This window comes from Condylura cristata, unplaced genomic scaffold (assembly GCF_000260355.1).
Source record: "Condylura cristata isolate star-nosed mole 26May11 unplaced genomic scaffold, ConCri1.0 scaffold00019, whole genome shotgun sequence".
NCBI lineage: Eukaryota > Metazoa > Chordata > Mammalia > Eulipotyphla > Talpidae > Condylura > Condylura cristata.
Window position 1 is genome coordinate 23,897,306 of NW_004567120.1, and position 17,232 is coordinate 23,914,537.

The following is a 17,232-nucleotide window of genomic DNA, read 5'->3' on the forward strand; positions in this document are numbered from 1 at the left end:
TCCATTTACATAGATTGGCTCAGTGGGAAATGTCCATTCTGAACTATTTTGACTCACTTTTTACTTTATTTATTTCATATTGCTAAGTAATTTTTCACAAAGGTTATTCATGGATAGAGACTCCCTCTATCTTTTAATGTTTGAAATAAGTACCTGTTGTTTTTTTAGTAGATCCTGTTAGTGTTAGCGATTATCCACTCCTTCTTTACCAGGAGGAGGGTTCTCCATCCCTATCCAGTTGACTTTGGAATGTTTAAGAAGGAAAGGGGAATCAGCAGTGTTGAACAATTCACTGGCAGGGAGAGTTGTTGAGAGCAAGCTGAAAAGGGGGCACTGATGAAAAGACATAGATACATTTAGCACTCACTGGGTTCCAGGCTGTCATTCACTATTACATAAACGTATCTATCTACCATTTATTAGATCAAACTAGCCCTCACAAATAATTTAGTGCTCATGTTGTACCTTTTTGGAAGATCAGACACACATGGCAAAGTGTAGATACTATCGGAGTGATTTTTCTAGGTTCTGGATTCCAGAAAGACATGGAAGCAGTAAACATCATGCTACATTTTGGAAACTGGATGCAATTTGACACTACACATAGTTAACTCATTTAACCAAGACAACTTTATGGGAAGGTATTATTTTTCCGATTTTACAGAAGACTCACACCCCAGATCACATACCAGCACCCCAACCCACTCACATCTGCTCCTCCAGCCTTTGTTTTTTCCACTCTACCTTACTGTAGTTTGGCCTTATACTGTGAAGCTAAGCATAACTCAGAGAAGGGCTATAGGAGAACAAATACCATTTAAATCATTTACTATCATCAGTGAATTTACATTAAACACCCACAAGATTCTTCACATTTTAACACAGAAGAGGGCAGTTTCAGTCCTCATGGAATTCATAATCAACTTCAAACTAGGCAAACAAACACTGACACATGATTTATAAAACCTAACTGATCTCATTATCAATCAAAAATATTTCTAGAATATGAAACCACTGATACCTCCAAAGTTATTTTATTAAAATTCATACATTGTGGTGGGAATGTAGACTGGAAAAAAATATGTTTTCCCTATGAAAAACAGTATGGAGATTCCTCAAAAATTTAAAAATAGAAATTGCCATCTGATCGAACAATTCCACTATTAGGTAGTTATCCAAAGAGTGTGAAAACGCAAATATGAAAATTATGTACCCATATGTTCAGAGCATTATTCACAATAGCCAAAACATGGAGTCAACCTAAATTACTGTTGTAACTGAATGGCAAATCAATAAAAATTTGTAAAAATATTTAAAAATACAATCTCAAAATTAAAAATAGGAAAAATGAAGATAATGGCCTTAATTGGTGAAGAAAAAGCTTCTATTTTGATTCCTTTGTTGAATATGATCAATAACCAGGCTAAGGGAGACATTGTTGCTCTCCAACCGCCCATCTGCTGCTTCATTCAGCATGCTATTCAGCCAGAAGTATATTACTAAAGAAGGCTAAATATCCACAACTCACACATTATTAATTCATTAAACAATTGTTGAACACCTACTATGCATCAGACACTAGAGCCCTCCGAGGAGGTAATGCTATGTAAATTAAGGCAATACATTAACATTGCATGTGTTAAGATTAATTTTTCAAGATATAGCTCAAGTAGTAATAACATTCAATTTGCCGTTCCCTTCTCTGTGTTCTGCGCCTAGTGCAAATACTTCTGTGGATGTTCCTGTACCTATTGAGCTCCTTGAAAAGGGAAAGACATTTTTTCACTCATTTTGTCACGTCCCCAAAAGGTGTGGTGATTGTAAGTCAGTTAATATAATGAGGAGGTTCGGTAAAGTAAACCAAGAACTTTATTGCTTGGCAAGCAAAGGAAAAGGTTTCCAAAGCATCTTTTTACTGGGGCTGGAAGGAAAAGTTACTTTTAAAGTGAACAAGGAAGAGGCACAGTTAGACACAATGGGAAGGCGTCGCTAGGAGCAGGCGTCCAGCCGCCTCGTAGATGCTCGCTCCTCCCAGCTGTGGTGTGCACCTTCTGGCTGCCCAGCACCACGAACTGGGGAGAAGATCCTGCAAGAGTCCACCTAGAACAGACCACTGGACCAGCACAGATGCGATGAGAACTATTAAATGGTTCCCCCTTTTTTTTTTTGCACGGGGCAAAAGCTCGCACAAGGCAGAACCTTGCACTGGGCAACAATTTGGGGGTTGCACAGACGCTGAGGTAAGATGTGGTACAGATCAAACAGGTGGTCAACAATCCGTCAGTCCACGCACTAGATTTATTTTCTGAAAGTAGTTACTATCGTCTGGTTATGTAATTATCTTAGAACTTGAGTTATCAGAATGAGTAGACACAGTGAATTGAGTTCTACTCATTCAACTTTGTATTTCAAGGTGGTTTCCCCTGTTACAAACGGGCTCATAGAGCAGTTTCAAACTTGCCAAAGATGTGAAAACCGTGGTTTCTTAAAGTGTTCACGCCCGAGCAGCCTGTACTGCATTTCGAAGAAAGCGACTGGGTTCCCTTTAACCCTGCCCCTCGGGTCAGCGTTCCCTTTCCTTTTTTCCCACCCTTTCGCCCTCCGGAAAGGGTCGATCGTTTCGAGAGCTTCCCAGTCTTTCTCCGCCCCCTGGCGGAAAGAGCCGAGGGCAGAGGAGGGCGCCGAAGCCGGGCCCCCGAGCGCTCGGGCCCTTCCGGAAAGACCCGAACGGCACTCGAAAGAGGAGGGCGCCTTTGACTTCAGCGCGGCGCCCCCGCGCTGTGCCCTCTGTCGGCGGCGCGGGGCGGCTGTAGCAGCGGTGGCGGCAGCCGCGTCGACGTCGCCCAACACTGGAGCGACGTTTAAAGAAGGAGCCGAATCGCCGTGCCGTCCGGCTGCTTGTCGTTGGCGGACTCCCACCCTTCTGCACGGCCCGGCGGGGAGCGGCGGCGGCGCCGGGGAGCAGGTGAGCGCCGGGCCCAGATCCGGGAGGGGCGAGGGAGCGCGCCCGCTGCCTCGGAGCCTGGGCCGCGCCTGCCTTTGCATTCTCCTTACTTGAACCAGGAAGCGGCGGAGTCGGAGGCTCGGGCTCCTCCGGCCCTTTCTTTGTGTGGGCCGGGAGCGAAGGAGGGGACGGAGCCGGAGGGCCGCGGCGCGGTGCCTGCCGCCGTCAGGGGCCGGGAGGCTGCGGGTGCTTTGGGTAGGCCCGGAGCGTGGAGCGCCCACCGCTGAGACCCACTTGGCTTTCTCCTCGGTCCCTCTGCCTTCCTTTTTGTGCCTGTTTTTCTCCTCCGAGCCCCTACTTGGACTGAGAGCTTTCCTGCCGGGCCCATCTTCCCCTTCCGTCCCCTTCCCAGGGCATAACAATGCCGCCTGCTTGGCCTCATCCCCTCCCAACACCCCACCCTCCTGCTCGCCACCTTCTACTTTCCCTGGCTCGCCTGGTCACCCCCAGCCCTCACTCTGCCGTTTGCACCTCTGTTTGTGTTTGCAAAAAGCGCCCTTTTGGCGTGGATCGGGCTTTTAAAACCTGGGTTGCAGCCGTGGTGGGTGCAAATAGGGAAGAGGGGGTGGAAGCAGGAAGATTGGGGTTCAGCTGCCGCAGGGAGCCGCGTGTCGGTTTGTTTCGCTCCCTCGCGGATGGCGTTTTCTCTTTGCCACCTTCACATGCCCTCGGTCAAGGCTTGATCTCACCATGATGCCGAACGGCTTCTCCACGGTCAGGTCGCCAATCTCGCGGTGGGTTCAGACCCATTTGTACCGTTCTGGGCCCACCCTAACCGGGAGGAGGAGAAAACCTAAACAAAATGAAACCAAGTGCCAGTGACACCTGGACACGTAGGTTTAACGCAGTCCCTCATTGGAAAAACCTGCTTGCAAACAACAAATATCTGGGACCGTACTCAGAAAGCCTCTCATTCCACTTAAAAGTGACTGCTGTCGAAATCCCCGTATTTCTGAAGCGCTGGTTACTGTCTTGCTGTCCAAAGGTCACCCTTTCTGATGAATACCTTTATGGTAACTGAATGCCTTGGTACTGTTAGAAGAGGGGCGCCTTTTAAGCAGATGATGTTTTCAATCCTTGATTTCTAGACTTTTCGCCTACTTTGTGGTTTTGACCTGCGATTTTGAAAAAAATGTAGATGATGTTTGAGACTCCCTGCCTTCCTCGTGTATAGAACTTAAGTACTGTGATAGTTTTGTTAACTTTAAAGTGAAGAAATATTAGTGATGAAAGCTTTCATTTACAAAAAGTACTTATCAGAATAGCGTGTGTGTTTCCAACTCAGCCTTATTGCTACTGGGAGTATCTACCTGAAGGGCACAAAATGTTTTGGAGGTAGTACATAGCATTGCTATTTACTGAGCCCCTCCCCCCGTTTTTAGAGTAACTTCTGCTCTCTTCCAACAAGTTCATGTTTGTTTGTTTGTTTTTTTCACTGCAAGTTTGATATGTAGAAGTTCCTATACCAATGCATGTGTAATTCTTTGCTAAGGGGATGAGATGTTTTGTTTGCATGCAAGTAAGCATTAGGAAATGGGAAACGTTTCTTTGTCTTACTTTTTCACAATAGCAACTGTTTAGCCTATTTGGCACTCTAACAGTTCTTCCTCTGGAGATTGTATAGGTTGAGAGGTGAGGAGGAGACCAGGTAAGGGGATGAAGAAGAGGAGAAGATGGAAAGGTGTTTCATAGTCTAGTTAGATGAAGTGCCCCAATTTAAATAAGAACAGAAAAATAGTGGCAAGTTGAGACAATAATTGTCATGTTTATGAATAATGATCAAGCTATTGGTTGTAGGGAGTAGCTTTGGAACTTGTTAAAGATAAGATTTTTAGAAAGGGTAGGTTTTTCAGGCTCACCAGACTTACCTAACAGGTTTATCATTTACTTAGAGGTGAAATAACTTCTGTATGTTCATGGTGAAGACTTTTCTTCAGAAAGTTTCACGACAGTTAAAAAACTAAAGAGAAAACCCAAAAATGGAACTAAAAAAAACCTAATGTTTAGAATTTGCTTCATGGTATAGCGTGTGTCTGAGATTCAGAGGAAGAGATTACTGTTCAAATCTGTAGATCAATTGAAAACTTGCTAGTCTCTCCTCAGGAGGAAGTCATGAGATTTCACACATATACAGGCCGGTCCAAAAACCAGCCTTTATGAACAATTTATATAAAAGTCAAAAAGTTATGCCAAACTTTGTTTAAAACTTGAATAAGCTAATGATGTTGTAGCTTAAATTCTTCATGATAAAAAGTCCTTTTGTTTTTCTTTCCTAATCTGCCCCCTCCTCCTTTCCCCTTATAGGCATGGAGAGTAGAAAACTGATTTCCGCTACAGACATTCAGTACTCTGGCAGCCTGCTGAACTCCTTGAATGAGCAGCGTGGTCATGGACTCTTCTGTGATGTTACTGTTATTGTGGAAGACCGAAAATTCCGGGCTCACAGGAATATTCTTTCAGCGTCTAGTACTTACTTCCATCAGCTCTTCTCAGTTGCTGGGCAAGTTGTTGAGCTGAGCTTTATAAGAGCAGAGATCTTTGCAGAAATTCTCAATTATATCTATAGTTCTAAAATTGTTCGAGTTAGATCAGATTTACTTGATGAGTTAATAAAATCAGGGCAGTTATTGGGAGTTAAATTTATAGCAGAACTTGGTGTTCCATTGTCACAGGTTAAAAGCATCTCAGGTACAGCTCAGGATGGTAATGCAGACACCTTACCGCCTGGTTCTAGTGACAAGAATGTTGAAATGCAAAAATCAAAAGATGATGCCCAAGATAATGGGGCCACTATCATGCCTATTATAACAGAATCTTTTTCTTTATCTGCTGAAGATTATGAAACAAAAAAGATTATTGTTACCGATTCTGATGATGACGATGACGATGATGATGTCATTTTCTGCTCGGAGATTCTGCCTGCAAAGGAGACTTTGCCAAGTACCACTGCAGTGGCCCAGGTCCAGCCTAACCCAGGCTCTGTTGCTATTTCTGATGTTGCACCTTGTGCTAGCAATGACTCTCCGCCGTTAGCAAATATCACACCTAGTCAGAAACTTCCTACTTCTGTGAATCAGGCAACTCTCAGCCAAACACAAGGAAATGAAAAATTGCTGGTATCTTCAGCCCCGACACATCTGACTCCCAACATTATCTTGTTAAATCAGACACCACTTACTACGCCACCAAGTGTCAGTTCTTCACTTCCAAATCATATGTCTCCTTCAATCAATTTACTTGTGCAGAATCAGCAGACACCAAGCAGCGCGGTTTTAACAGGAGGCAAAGCCAATGAAGAAGAGGAGGAGGAAAGTATAGATGATGACGATGACACTATTAGCTCCAGTCCAGATTCAGCAGTCAGTAATACATCTTTGGTCCCACAGGCTGATATCTCCCAAAATACTACATTTGATGGATCATTGATACAGAAGATGCAGATTCCTACACTTCTGCAAGAGCCACCTTCCAATTCTTTAAAGATTTCAGATATAATAACTAGAAACACGAATGATCCAAGTTTAGGATCAAAACATCTAACGGAGGGTCAGAAGATCATTACTTTAGATACAGCTACTGAAATTGAAGGCTTGTCAACAGGTTGCAAGGTTTATGCAAACATTGGCGAAGATACTTATGACATAGTAATCCCTGTCAAAGATGACCCTGATGAAGGGGAGGCCAGACTTGAGAATGAATTGCCAAAAACTTCTAGTGGTGAGACGGCAAACAAGCGTATGAAAGTAAAACATGATGATCATTATGAATTAATAGTAGATGGAAGGGTCTATTATATCTGCATTGTATGCAAAAGGTCATATGTCTGCCTGACAAGCTTGCGGAGACATTTCAACATTCATTCTTGGGAGAAGAAGTATCCTTGCCGTTACTGTGAGAAGGTATTTCCTCTTGCAGAATATCGCACAAAGCATGAAATTCATCACACAGGGGAGCGAAGGTACCAATGTTTGGCCTGTGGCAAATCATTCATAAACTATCAGTTTATGTCTTCGCACATAAAGTCAGTCCATAGCCAAGATCCTTCTGGAGACTCGAAGCTTTATCGTTTACATCCATGCAGGTCTTTACAGATCAGACAATATGCATACCTTTCTGATAGGTCAGGTGCTGTGCCTGGAATGAAGGATGATGGTATTGGGTATAAGGTTGATGCTGGGAAAGAAACTCCAGTAGGGAACACATCTACTCCTCAGAACAAGCCAATGACCTGGGAAGATATTTTTATTCAGCAGGAAAATGATGCCATTTTTAAACAGAATGTAACAGATGGCAGTACTGAGTTTGAATTTATAATACCAGAATCTTATTGAACTCCTGTGAAATATCAGAAAGTTTTAGCTTGAATTTAAGGGGGAGGGATTTCAGAAGACTTATAAAACAAATTAAGGTGAAAAGTGGATTTGATCTACCATGTCATCTGAAGATAGTCTAGTTGGATTATTTGTTGATAATTTTTAGAAACAAATTATTCTGAAAGTTTGAGTAGAGATTAAGAAATTTTCTCCCCCTCCCAGGTATATGTTCATATAGTTAGCTTTCAGCTTCATTTAAAAGGCAGAAAAACAAAAAAAAAAGTACAAACCAAGCTTGGAGAGATAGTTTCCTGAATAGAATTTGAAGCAGTCTGAATGTTCTTTGAAAATAACTGGAGTTATTAGCAAACCCTAGTATATCTTACAACTTTCCCCTTCCAAGTTAGCACTTTACTGCTGAATTCTCAATTTTGTTAATATTGAGACTATAAATGTGTGTTGTGTCTTGTATATGGCATAAAAAGTAAACAAGAACTTCTAAAGTTGTTCTGGAATATTTCAGAATGAGTTTCCACTTGGTTGTGTATTCTGCTAGTCCAAATGGATAGCAATTTCTTTCTTCCCTCCCTCCATGAAAATGGCCATGCAGACCAGACCAGTTTCTCATCTGAAGAATGAATTAGTTTTAGCTAATTAGAATTAAATCTTGCTTTTATTGCCATAGTCTAGGATAAAACTTTGGTGGCTGACTACTGTGTGTGTGTATATACACACACATCTCTGTGTGTGTGTGTGTGTGTGTGTGTGTGTGTGTGTGTATACCTTTGCAATATGGTCTTTGTGGGCAGAAATATTACTGAAAAACAAATCTCCATAGGACAGGAGATAAAAAATTCCGTTGTACTTGTTTTGAATTCTGTGCTCTCATTTGATCGAGACAGTAGAGGTGAATGGAGATATTTCACTTTTGCTCATTATGGGGTGTAAAATATTAACATGAATTTTTTCAAATTTTTAATCTGAAAGCCACCAAATAAACCTTTATGTATAAATCTTTATAAATGATAGATTCCATAAATGAGACTCCTCCATATTTTGGGCGGAGGCTGCTGGCATATATTTTTAAACAGTCATACTTAGAATCTAGTTTTCTTCTAGATTTCACCAGTTTGAAATAGTTGAATCAGTGATCTAGTGTTTTCCTTTCAGCAAAACCTTTTAGGTTTTTACCCCTTCTAAAGTCAGTTCCATTCCATTGGCAAATTGCTGCAATAGGATAGCAATCAGAAACTATATATGGAATGTTATATAGGCTTTTTGATTCCCATTTATCTTGAGAACAGTAAATACCACCTATCTTCCTTTTAAAATGACACATATTTAAACATGTAGAAAATATAAAATTATTGAAGTGCTAGTACTAAAAGGAAGCAGGTTGGAACAAATATATAGCCTAGCATTTATAACAGGATTAAATTGTTGAACTTCTGTAAATGACTTTGCAAAGAAAAAAAATTAATAGATATTGAAAAAGATTGTTGTGCATAGTCATTAGTCATTTGTAACATTGCTTAAGTATTTCTTAATTCAACATAGATATTTTCTTTCTCCTTATCCTTAACCATGTATTTTTGAAAATAGTCTATTTCTTGACTTTGAACTTAAAGCTTTACCCATAACTTCTCATGTATGCATCACTCTTCAGACAGATTTGAAGATAATGGTTTCAGTGTCTCTTGAGTTTGTAGCTGAGGGTATCAGGCATCAGTTTTTGCAGTAATACAAGGAGAAAGAAAAATAATACAATTCTTTGCTTACCAAGGCTAGAGTGCTGTGCATCTATTTGTTTTCTGTTCTGTGAATCTAAGCCTTCAAACCATTTTGTAAACACATTGGAAAATTTTAAATTACCTTACTGCTTAAGACTCTGTGGTCTCTGGAATCATGCTATCTATTTTCTTTCTGTGTAAATATTGATAACATTGCTCTCTGACTGTAGGGCGCACAAATTTCAGTGGAAGTTTGAGCTTCACGAGTGTTATTTCATCAGTTAGTGGAAACTACTTTTACAAGTGTGAATGACACTGATGCCAGCAGAGCTTCCAGATCTTTCAGACTTAAGTGCTAGGTAAATTAGTTTGTCATAATAAAACTTGGTCATTTCTACAAGGCTATTATGACAAACCAGGAATTCTATAACGGAAAACTCTCCATTCTGCACAATATAATTTTTGTTGCTGCTGTGCGCTACGTAAATTGTGAATATAAAATTTAAATTCTGTGCTGACTGAAGGTATATTCTGCAATTTTTTAGGATGAGGAAAACTGGAAAATGTTAATTGTATTTTTGCCAGAAGACTTTTATTGGCATGTATGTCAGAGTCTTCGGTTTTTTCTAGAAGTTTCTTTTAAGCCAAAGTGGAGAATTCATGTGGAATACTCCTTTAAGGCTAAAACTCTGTCAGTATTTATTGGGTTGGAAATCTGTAGCGAGATGCTATTTAAAACTTACGGGATTTCCCTGTTTTATACTTAGCTTTCTGGCTATTGAACATTTTCCCCTTTCAAGTTGGCTTCAAATTTGCTCCTATGCTTAATTAATTGCCTTTAAGTATTCCAGTTAGGAACTGTTTGAAATAGCAATTTGTTAAGAGATAGCAGAAAACGACAATTTTCAAACTTAACAAAGATTTAAAAAATGCCATAGCATCCTTGCAAGGTTAAAATATATTTGAAATGATCATTATCGTTTTGGTGGTGATGATCCCCCACATAAAACTACTGTGAGTAATTGATGCTTCATTTTCCCATTATACCAAAAAGGTAAAACAAATGCACAAAAAATGATCAAGGTATTTTGTATTGTCAAGGCATGCATAGTCTAAAGAATTAAATGCTAAAATCAACAGCACTGGCTTCCTGTCAGTCATGAAACCTTGTTCATTTCCACCAAACTGTAATGTTCACATGTGTACAACCATACCTATCATGACTTTAAGTTCTACTTTTCATTAACCATTACCTGATATTAGTTCGTAGAGCTTCTTATGGCAAAAATAAAATGTTTTAATTCTGATTTTGGAGTGTATTTCTTATAAGATTCTTTTTCAGAAATTACATTTTCATTGTTTTTCAATTTTTATATCAGGAGACAAGCTGTATTTCTGATGACAGCATGACAAAATTATTAGGTTATTTCTGGTGGTTAATAGCATCCCCATTGTATCTTGAACCACTGTAGTCTGACTGAGTCAGCTGCTGTCAGTTGCTTTAGAACATTTATGCTACTTTAGTGGATTCCATGAAGACAGATGTAAGTGATAAGGAGGAAGATAGTTTTATTAATCTGAAACATCACAAAAGCAGTCTGGGTTTCCAACATGGCAGTGATACAGATTTTAAGCAACATCCAGTTTACACAGGTTCTGGATTAATATTTTAATGTTTCATGCCCAGTTCAATATTTTAAAGCAGAATTAGGAATAAAGCAGTAAATATTACAAAATGCAGTCAAGGTACATATTGGAAATACAAATTCCTTCATTACAGCAAATGTTCTGCAAAAGAGTAAAGCAGCAAATATTAATTTTCCTAAGGTAACATGCACTTTATATAATTCAATGTAATAAAAAAAGAAGCTGCTCAAATTAAGTGTTACAAAATCTATACTGTTTCAAGTTATTTTGTTGTAAAGTAAGAAAAATACATAGAAATGAGTCATAGAATCTTAACACTAAGAAATGTGATAAATGTAGGTTATAGTGTGTAATGGTGCCTTTTAAAAAATGAAATAGTCATACACATTTACTAAAGCAAAAGGTAAAGTGTAAACGGCAAGAAATTTCAGAGTATTACAACAAGTTGATAGTTGTATGTAAGTCAATTGGTTATTAGTCCCTTTTTGAAATCCGATAGAATTTTAATATGCTCAAAACTATAGAAAATAACAGTAATTGTATATAACGCAAAAGGATTATAGTTTTTCAGATTTGAGATCTGGATGAGACATCATTCTTGACGTCAGAAGTTAAATTGAATGTTTGCAAATGTTTACTGTGAACAGTAAGTGCACGTGTTGTGCCTTGGTAATCCTTGATGGCTGGGTGTCTACAAGGTAGACTAGAGCACCAGCATTCGCCTGCTACGTAGCGAAATTGGCCGGATATATGTGTTCTGTGTTTGCACAATGTCTAATTAGGTACCGCCTAGGTACCATCCTGTAGCCCTGTATTTTTACATTATACAAGTGTAGGATTAGCAATCTTCCTTTAAGTCAATCAAGTCTCAGGTTAACATAAGATCGCAATGGAAAGTGTTCATTTTGAAGTGAAGGCAAGGGTGGCAAAGTGTGGAATTCGTCGGGTTGATGGTTTAAAGCTATGCATACTCGAAGGATCTGTACAGCTACCTACTGCAGTGTGCCAGATGGATTTTAAATCTAAGATAACACTTAAAAGATTGTCGAGTTGGCTACATCTAGAGGTTTTTGCAGACTTGAAGCGGCATTGTAACACTTTCATAATCTTGAATGCTGTCGTGATTGGTCTCAACAGAAAAAAGGACCAATAAGAGCAGTGGCATTAAAATACAAATGATTCCCTTGGGATGGGGTGCCAGATACGTGCGGTTTGCTGGGGCTGAAGCACAATATTTGAAGAGTAAGTAGTCACAAAGATTAGTAATGATTCCTATCACAACCCAAGGACCTAACCTGGCTTTTTTTTTTAACTCAGAATTTTAACTGTAGGATTAATGTCTTCTGTGGCAAATGTATTTTGTAATACTGCAACATGTTGTAGAACTGCCATCTAAGTTAATCAGATGTGTAACAGATCTACATTCAACACGTCATGTGTTGCTCTGCGCGTTTCAGTGCTTCCTGAACAATCATTCCTGTTCCCTACTATTCGAGGGAATATTGCACTTTTCCCTTTGGGAGGTACTGATAACAAAAGCTGAGCGGAATGATCACAACAGCCATTTTTACAATACAGAGAAGAGAGGAGTAAGAGAGATGGGCAGCTTTTTTCAACATCCAGACGCAAGCACACACAATCCTATCGAGAACTCTCTGTGTTGGAACTGACGTCTGGGAAATTTTCCTTAGGGACTGACTTGAGTGGTAGGGAAAGATAGAGCGTATAAGCCAGGTGCTTCAACCAAGGTGCTAGGGTGGCACTCTGCCAAGCTCCCGAGGACAGCACTCCATCCACATAAAGTGAAACAGCAGCCGCACTGCTCCTGACTAGGACAGTAGTGCCCTGGTGTGATGTACATCCAAACAAGCAAGCTTTTTGCTGGGGTGGCTCCCCAGCCTTGCTTAGAAAGTACACTGCCCTCTTTAGAAGTGCGGGTTTGCCTAGCTATACCTGCTTTACACTGATAATGAATAAGCTTCATCCCTATCTTTCCCTAGCCTGGCAGGCCATGGTCAAACTTTATGCATAAGAATCACACTTGAGATTTTGTACCCTACACACTCCCACTAAAGCAGAAATACAAAAGCCACAATAATCTCAATAGCCGGCAGACATTCCTTTTTAGGGGCTGTAAGGTGGAGGCTTTTCAAAAGGAGGATAGTAAGGTGGGGAGTAACGGGGTGGTGCACTGGACGACCACATGTAGCTCGGCGAAGGTGAAGCTGACTGGGGCTCATCAGAAAGTCCAGAAGGAGGGGAAGATGGAAAGACACTGGAATGCTGTGTAATAAAAAGCAAACATGGGTTGAGGGAGTGAGGTTGCAGTTCCCCAGACTCAGTCATTATTTAAAACTGAGCATGGACCAAGTTAGTTTCTATCCGAAACAATGAGCTGCCAAACCTCACAGAGTTTCTGAGGGCAGAGAAACCGAGCTGCACCATAATCTCAGTCACCCAGGCGGCAAAGCTCATGCAGAGTCGGTTGGAGTCCTGCCGCTGCCTTGAGCCCCACATGCAGCTGGTTTCCAATCCACTGTTCCTGCTTCCCAGGTGTCTCTTGCATCGCCACTCCCTCTTCTGTTTACAACGCAAGCCTCCCATGCTTCTCCCTTGAGCTATGGCAACCACACCCAGACCATTCTTAAAGGTAGCTGGGCCTTAACATTGATTGAGGTTAAGCCATTAATACCTGGGAATGCGTTTACTCGGAGAACATATTACATAAGAGTCCATCTCTTAGACAACAAAACAAAGAACAAAGAACGAGGGTCAGAGCAGTTAAATGGTGCTTTTTTTTTTTTTTTAAACTGGAGCTTTCTAAGTCCAGCACTATTTCATGTAACTCTCTCATAGCAGGGCAGGCTGGGGAACAATGGTGTGGAGGTAAGAATTCCGGTGACAAGACAGAGGGGCAACTTGCCAGGTTGCATACACTGAGGATTCCGTTTACTTTGTATGGCCTGACTTTGGGAAGGGAGTGGATGTGGATTTTTAAAATAGCCAGTCAATTATAGCACATTAAAAGTCATGTGTCCTCTTCCCCTGGCTCTTGTATCTGCCCTTAACCCTAGTGAGTTCCCTGCTCAAGGATGGTTGGCCTGTTTTGCTCATTGCTGTATCCCCCATAGCTTAAAACTATGCCTGGCAAGTAGTGGGTGCTGAATAAATGTTGAAAGAGTGACTTATGACTTCAGGAGTATATCAGATGAACTTGGCATTTAAAAAAATAAAATTTCTATTCAAAGAACATGGTACCACTTGTGGGTGTTGGTACATTGCCCCAATGGTGGACCATGCTGAGGCCTGAAGGCTGGTGAGGACTATAGGGATGGCAGAAGGCAGGCGGCCGGTTTCAGGTTCTCAGGAAGAGCAAACAGAAGCCAACAGCCAAAGAAGTACAATTTTCTGCGTGTATTTAGCTCTCAGAGGCACTGGCATAGTAATCATAATGAAAAAAGATCCATTTATCCCAAAATTTCTCAAGAGTTCAAGTGCTGCTTGAGGAGATCACACCTTTACTTTGTTCTAGCCAGAGTCTCAGTAGATCATGTTATCTTTTCAGGTCTGGAACAATCTAGGGTCAGCTTTAACTTGAGGTTTCTGTTGTTCCGAGTCCAGGTGCTGAGTCTCCTTGTCCCCAGTCCTGACTTCTGCATCCATAAAAAGGGTTGTTCAGATTTCTGGGGCTTGCCCGAGACACTGACTTATCTGTCTCTTAAGCCACACGTTAGGACTGAGCAGAGACAGAGGCTGCCATTTCCCCCATCCATTATTTCATCCCAAGTGAAGGAATGACAGGGTACAGAGACTGCAGAGCCTTTAAAGGCAAGAGAACTTAAGCACTGGACTCAAAACAAGACAGATTCCTTTCTACAATCTCACATTTTCTCCTCCGTCCAAGAAGATGTACTTAAGATACCGGTATTATGATTCCCTCATTTCCCAACTCTTTGTTTCTCCTCCCAACTCTCCTTTAGCTGGTGCTTTCTTCAACTGAGAATGGTCGCTCCTTAACTAAAGAGAACAAAAACCTACCAGGAATAAGAACTGTGCCCAGGCACACTAAATCCCACTGCAGGATGGTGAACGTGTGGGAGGCGAGGCCAGCTTTAGGTGTTCCCGGCTGCAGAAGGGAGGGGCTGTCTCCTACAGTGCGGCTATAGACAGTTCTGTCCAAGAGGCATTAAAAGGCTTTTGTGGGCAGCAGCTGCTGTGGGGAGCAGTCGTGTGCTTTGATAATAAAAGGGGAGGCGGCACAACAGCCTTCAGCTTTTTCCTTCTCAGTTTCATGTTTGAGAAATATTGGGGGGAAGGGAGCGGGATGACTCTCCCTTCACTGTGAGGATGCTGGGTATCTTAAGAATAAAATTGAAGGCCTTCTGGCAGAGCTAGGGAGCTAACTGGCTGCAGTCCACACACCCTTGAGGTTTTGGGGGAAAAAGGCCCACAGTACCAGTGTGGAGTTTCCTAGCAACGGGCAGGCACCTTGGGAAGGATTTGGCCTTGTTGCAGCTGGGGAACTGGCCTGGTGCATTTTGGTTCCTGCCTGTGAGTGGACTTTACTCATGGGACAGGCAGGTTAGAAGAACAGAGCTCTGAATCTACACATACCACAAAGCATCTAAATAGCCTTCTGCAGAGCCTACTCAACTCACACGTGTGCTGCTTCTCAGAGACTTGGGTGCCCTTGAGGTTGATGGCACTAAATGAGAAGCACCACCCTTTCAGGGCACATGCACCCTCCTCTTCCACTTTAGCCTGCTCCTCCTCTGCCTGAAGGCCAGCCTCCATTCTTCAAGATCAATGTGCTCTTCTGTCAGGCTATGTGCCTCTCTTCAAGCAGTGGCACTGGGAAGAGCCCTGGAACTGGCCAGGTGATAAAAGTGGCCAGTTAAAGATGCTGTGTCCCAAGGGATAAATCCAGGCTCTCTTAGTTCTTTGCATTCTCTCTCCTCTCCCCTCTCCTCCTGACTGATTCTGCCCCAGAAGGCTGAGGTTTGAGAGATGCAGTGAAGAGCAAATGAAAGAAGGAAAAGAGGGAATCAGAAACAAGGAAAAGTAGAAGAATGGGAGAACTTAGCAGGAGAGAGAAAATAAAAGGGAAAAGTTGAAAAGGAAAAAGTTGAGTGGAAGCAGCAACCTTTGCCATAGAATGCCTCCTCCAGGATCATAGCAATCCTTTGTTAACTGGGTCCAATTTATAATGGGCCATCTTTTAGTGGCAAAGGCAAAGATATAGTATATACTCATATGATTTAATAAAGAGCATAAATGGAGACACTTGCATTTTGCCTAAACTGAGATTTTTGTATTAAGCTACACATGGCAATTCATTGACTACACAGGAAAGAGACAAGTCCAGGGTTAAACCAAAGTACTGGGATTGGCCTGGTATGTGAGACTATAAGTTATGGCTGGAATCCTTAAGGGGTTTACCCCCAGCTACACAGAGTTAAATTTCCCAGCAGCAGAAGGAACTGACCTGGCTGAGCTGAAGCAGAAGTATGGGCAAAGGGGAATGAGCACAAAGGCAAGGAAAGTGAGCACAGGGTTGATGAGCAAGGAGGTGAAGGAGGTCTCTGTGGACAGCCTTGCTGCTTTGGGGGATGAGGAGTTCATTAGAAACACAGACACCTTGGAATTCAATGTGTGACAGTGTCCGGTTTCTCCAAGCTCAGCACTTAGAACACCCTCTGGACCAGCAGACCAGACCCATGGCTTCATTTGTGTCTCAGCACAAGGAGTGTCTCCCAAGCTTCCTAACTGGCCAGTTACCCAAAAGGGGCATGGCTATAAGGGGTTAAAACAAATTTTCTTTCCTCTTCCTTTTATGGGCCTCAGGGTAATAAGGAAAGAGAAGTCTTCAAACCCAAAGGCACAGAAATAGTCCCATTTGGAAATGTCCAGAATGAGGAAGTAGTTCAGAAGAAAGACTAGAAAAGGTCAGTTTTCCTGCTGTAATGTGGGCCCTTTTGCAATTTGAGAAGAGACCATAAGGACCTCTGGCCTTTTTTTTTTTTTTTTTGTGGCAGGTTTGTGCTTTGGTGGTTTTATTGTCAGAGCTGCTGTACATTTTGCTGACTGCTTTCTATTTATGTGGGAACATAAGCAGATGCTTCCCTGTCCTTTTGGCTTTCTTGGGTAGAAACTGGTATTTCCTCCTGTGAAACTGTAATGAAATGGAACTTGGCAAACAAAAGAAAGCTTAAACACTAAAGTGAAATACCATTTAAGTTCTAGGGGGAAACCAATCACTTAAAAGCATACCCCTCAAAGCCCACACCATATAGTTATCAAGACTCCAAAAAGGGCACCCAAAACACAGCTTGAACCTTGAAAGAGAAAGTGCCTGGAGACCTAAAGTAGGGAGCAATTTAATACTGTAACAAGGAAGTGTAAAGAGACCCTTTCTGAGTCAAGGCTAGAAAGCTCATAATTTAAACCAATTGAAGAAAGGTATTAAAGTCCTAACACTAACTGGGGAACACAGCTATGTTCAATCTTACAGCTGCTCCAAAGAATCCCCCAAGCCAGT

At 41.6% G+C, this 17,232-nt stretch overlaps 2 protein-coding genes across 3 annotated transcripts in view; one reads left to right on the forward strand and one right to left on the reverse strand.

Annotated features, from left to right (window-relative positions):
* Nucleotides 1-2,790: 2,790 nt before the first annotated feature.
* Nucleotides 2,791-11,837, forward strand: ZBTB33 (zinc finger and BTB domain containing 33). Its single transcript, XM_012727133.1, has 2 exons — nucleotides 2,791-2,965; nucleotides 5,309-11,837. The coding sequence occupies exon 2, from the start codon at nucleotides 5,311-5,313 to the stop codon at nucleotides 7,333-7,335; it is 2,025 nt and encodes a 674-aa protein (XP_012582587.1). The 5' UTR covers nucleotides 2,791-2,965; nucleotides 5,309-5,310; the 3' UTR covers nucleotides 7,336-11,837.
* The window catches only part of TMEM255A (transmembrane protein 255A), a 56,031-nt gene continuing 49,391 nt past the window's right edge, over nucleotides 10,593-17,232 (reverse strand). For both annotated transcript variants that reach the window (XM_004685759.2, XM_004685760.2), the window contains one exon: nucleotides 10,593-12,977. In XM_004685759.2, coding sequence (XP_004685816.1) covers nucleotides 12,819-12,977 — 159 coding nt within the window. In that variant the 3' untranslated portion in view covers nucleotides 10,593-12,818. The remainder of the gene's footprint in view (nucleotides 12,978-17,232) is intronic.

Coding starts and splice junctions, on each gene's coding strand:
- ZBTB33 (XM_012727133.1), top strand. CDS start 5,311: ATGGAGAGTAGAAAACTGATTTCCGCTACAGACATTCAGTACTCTGGC.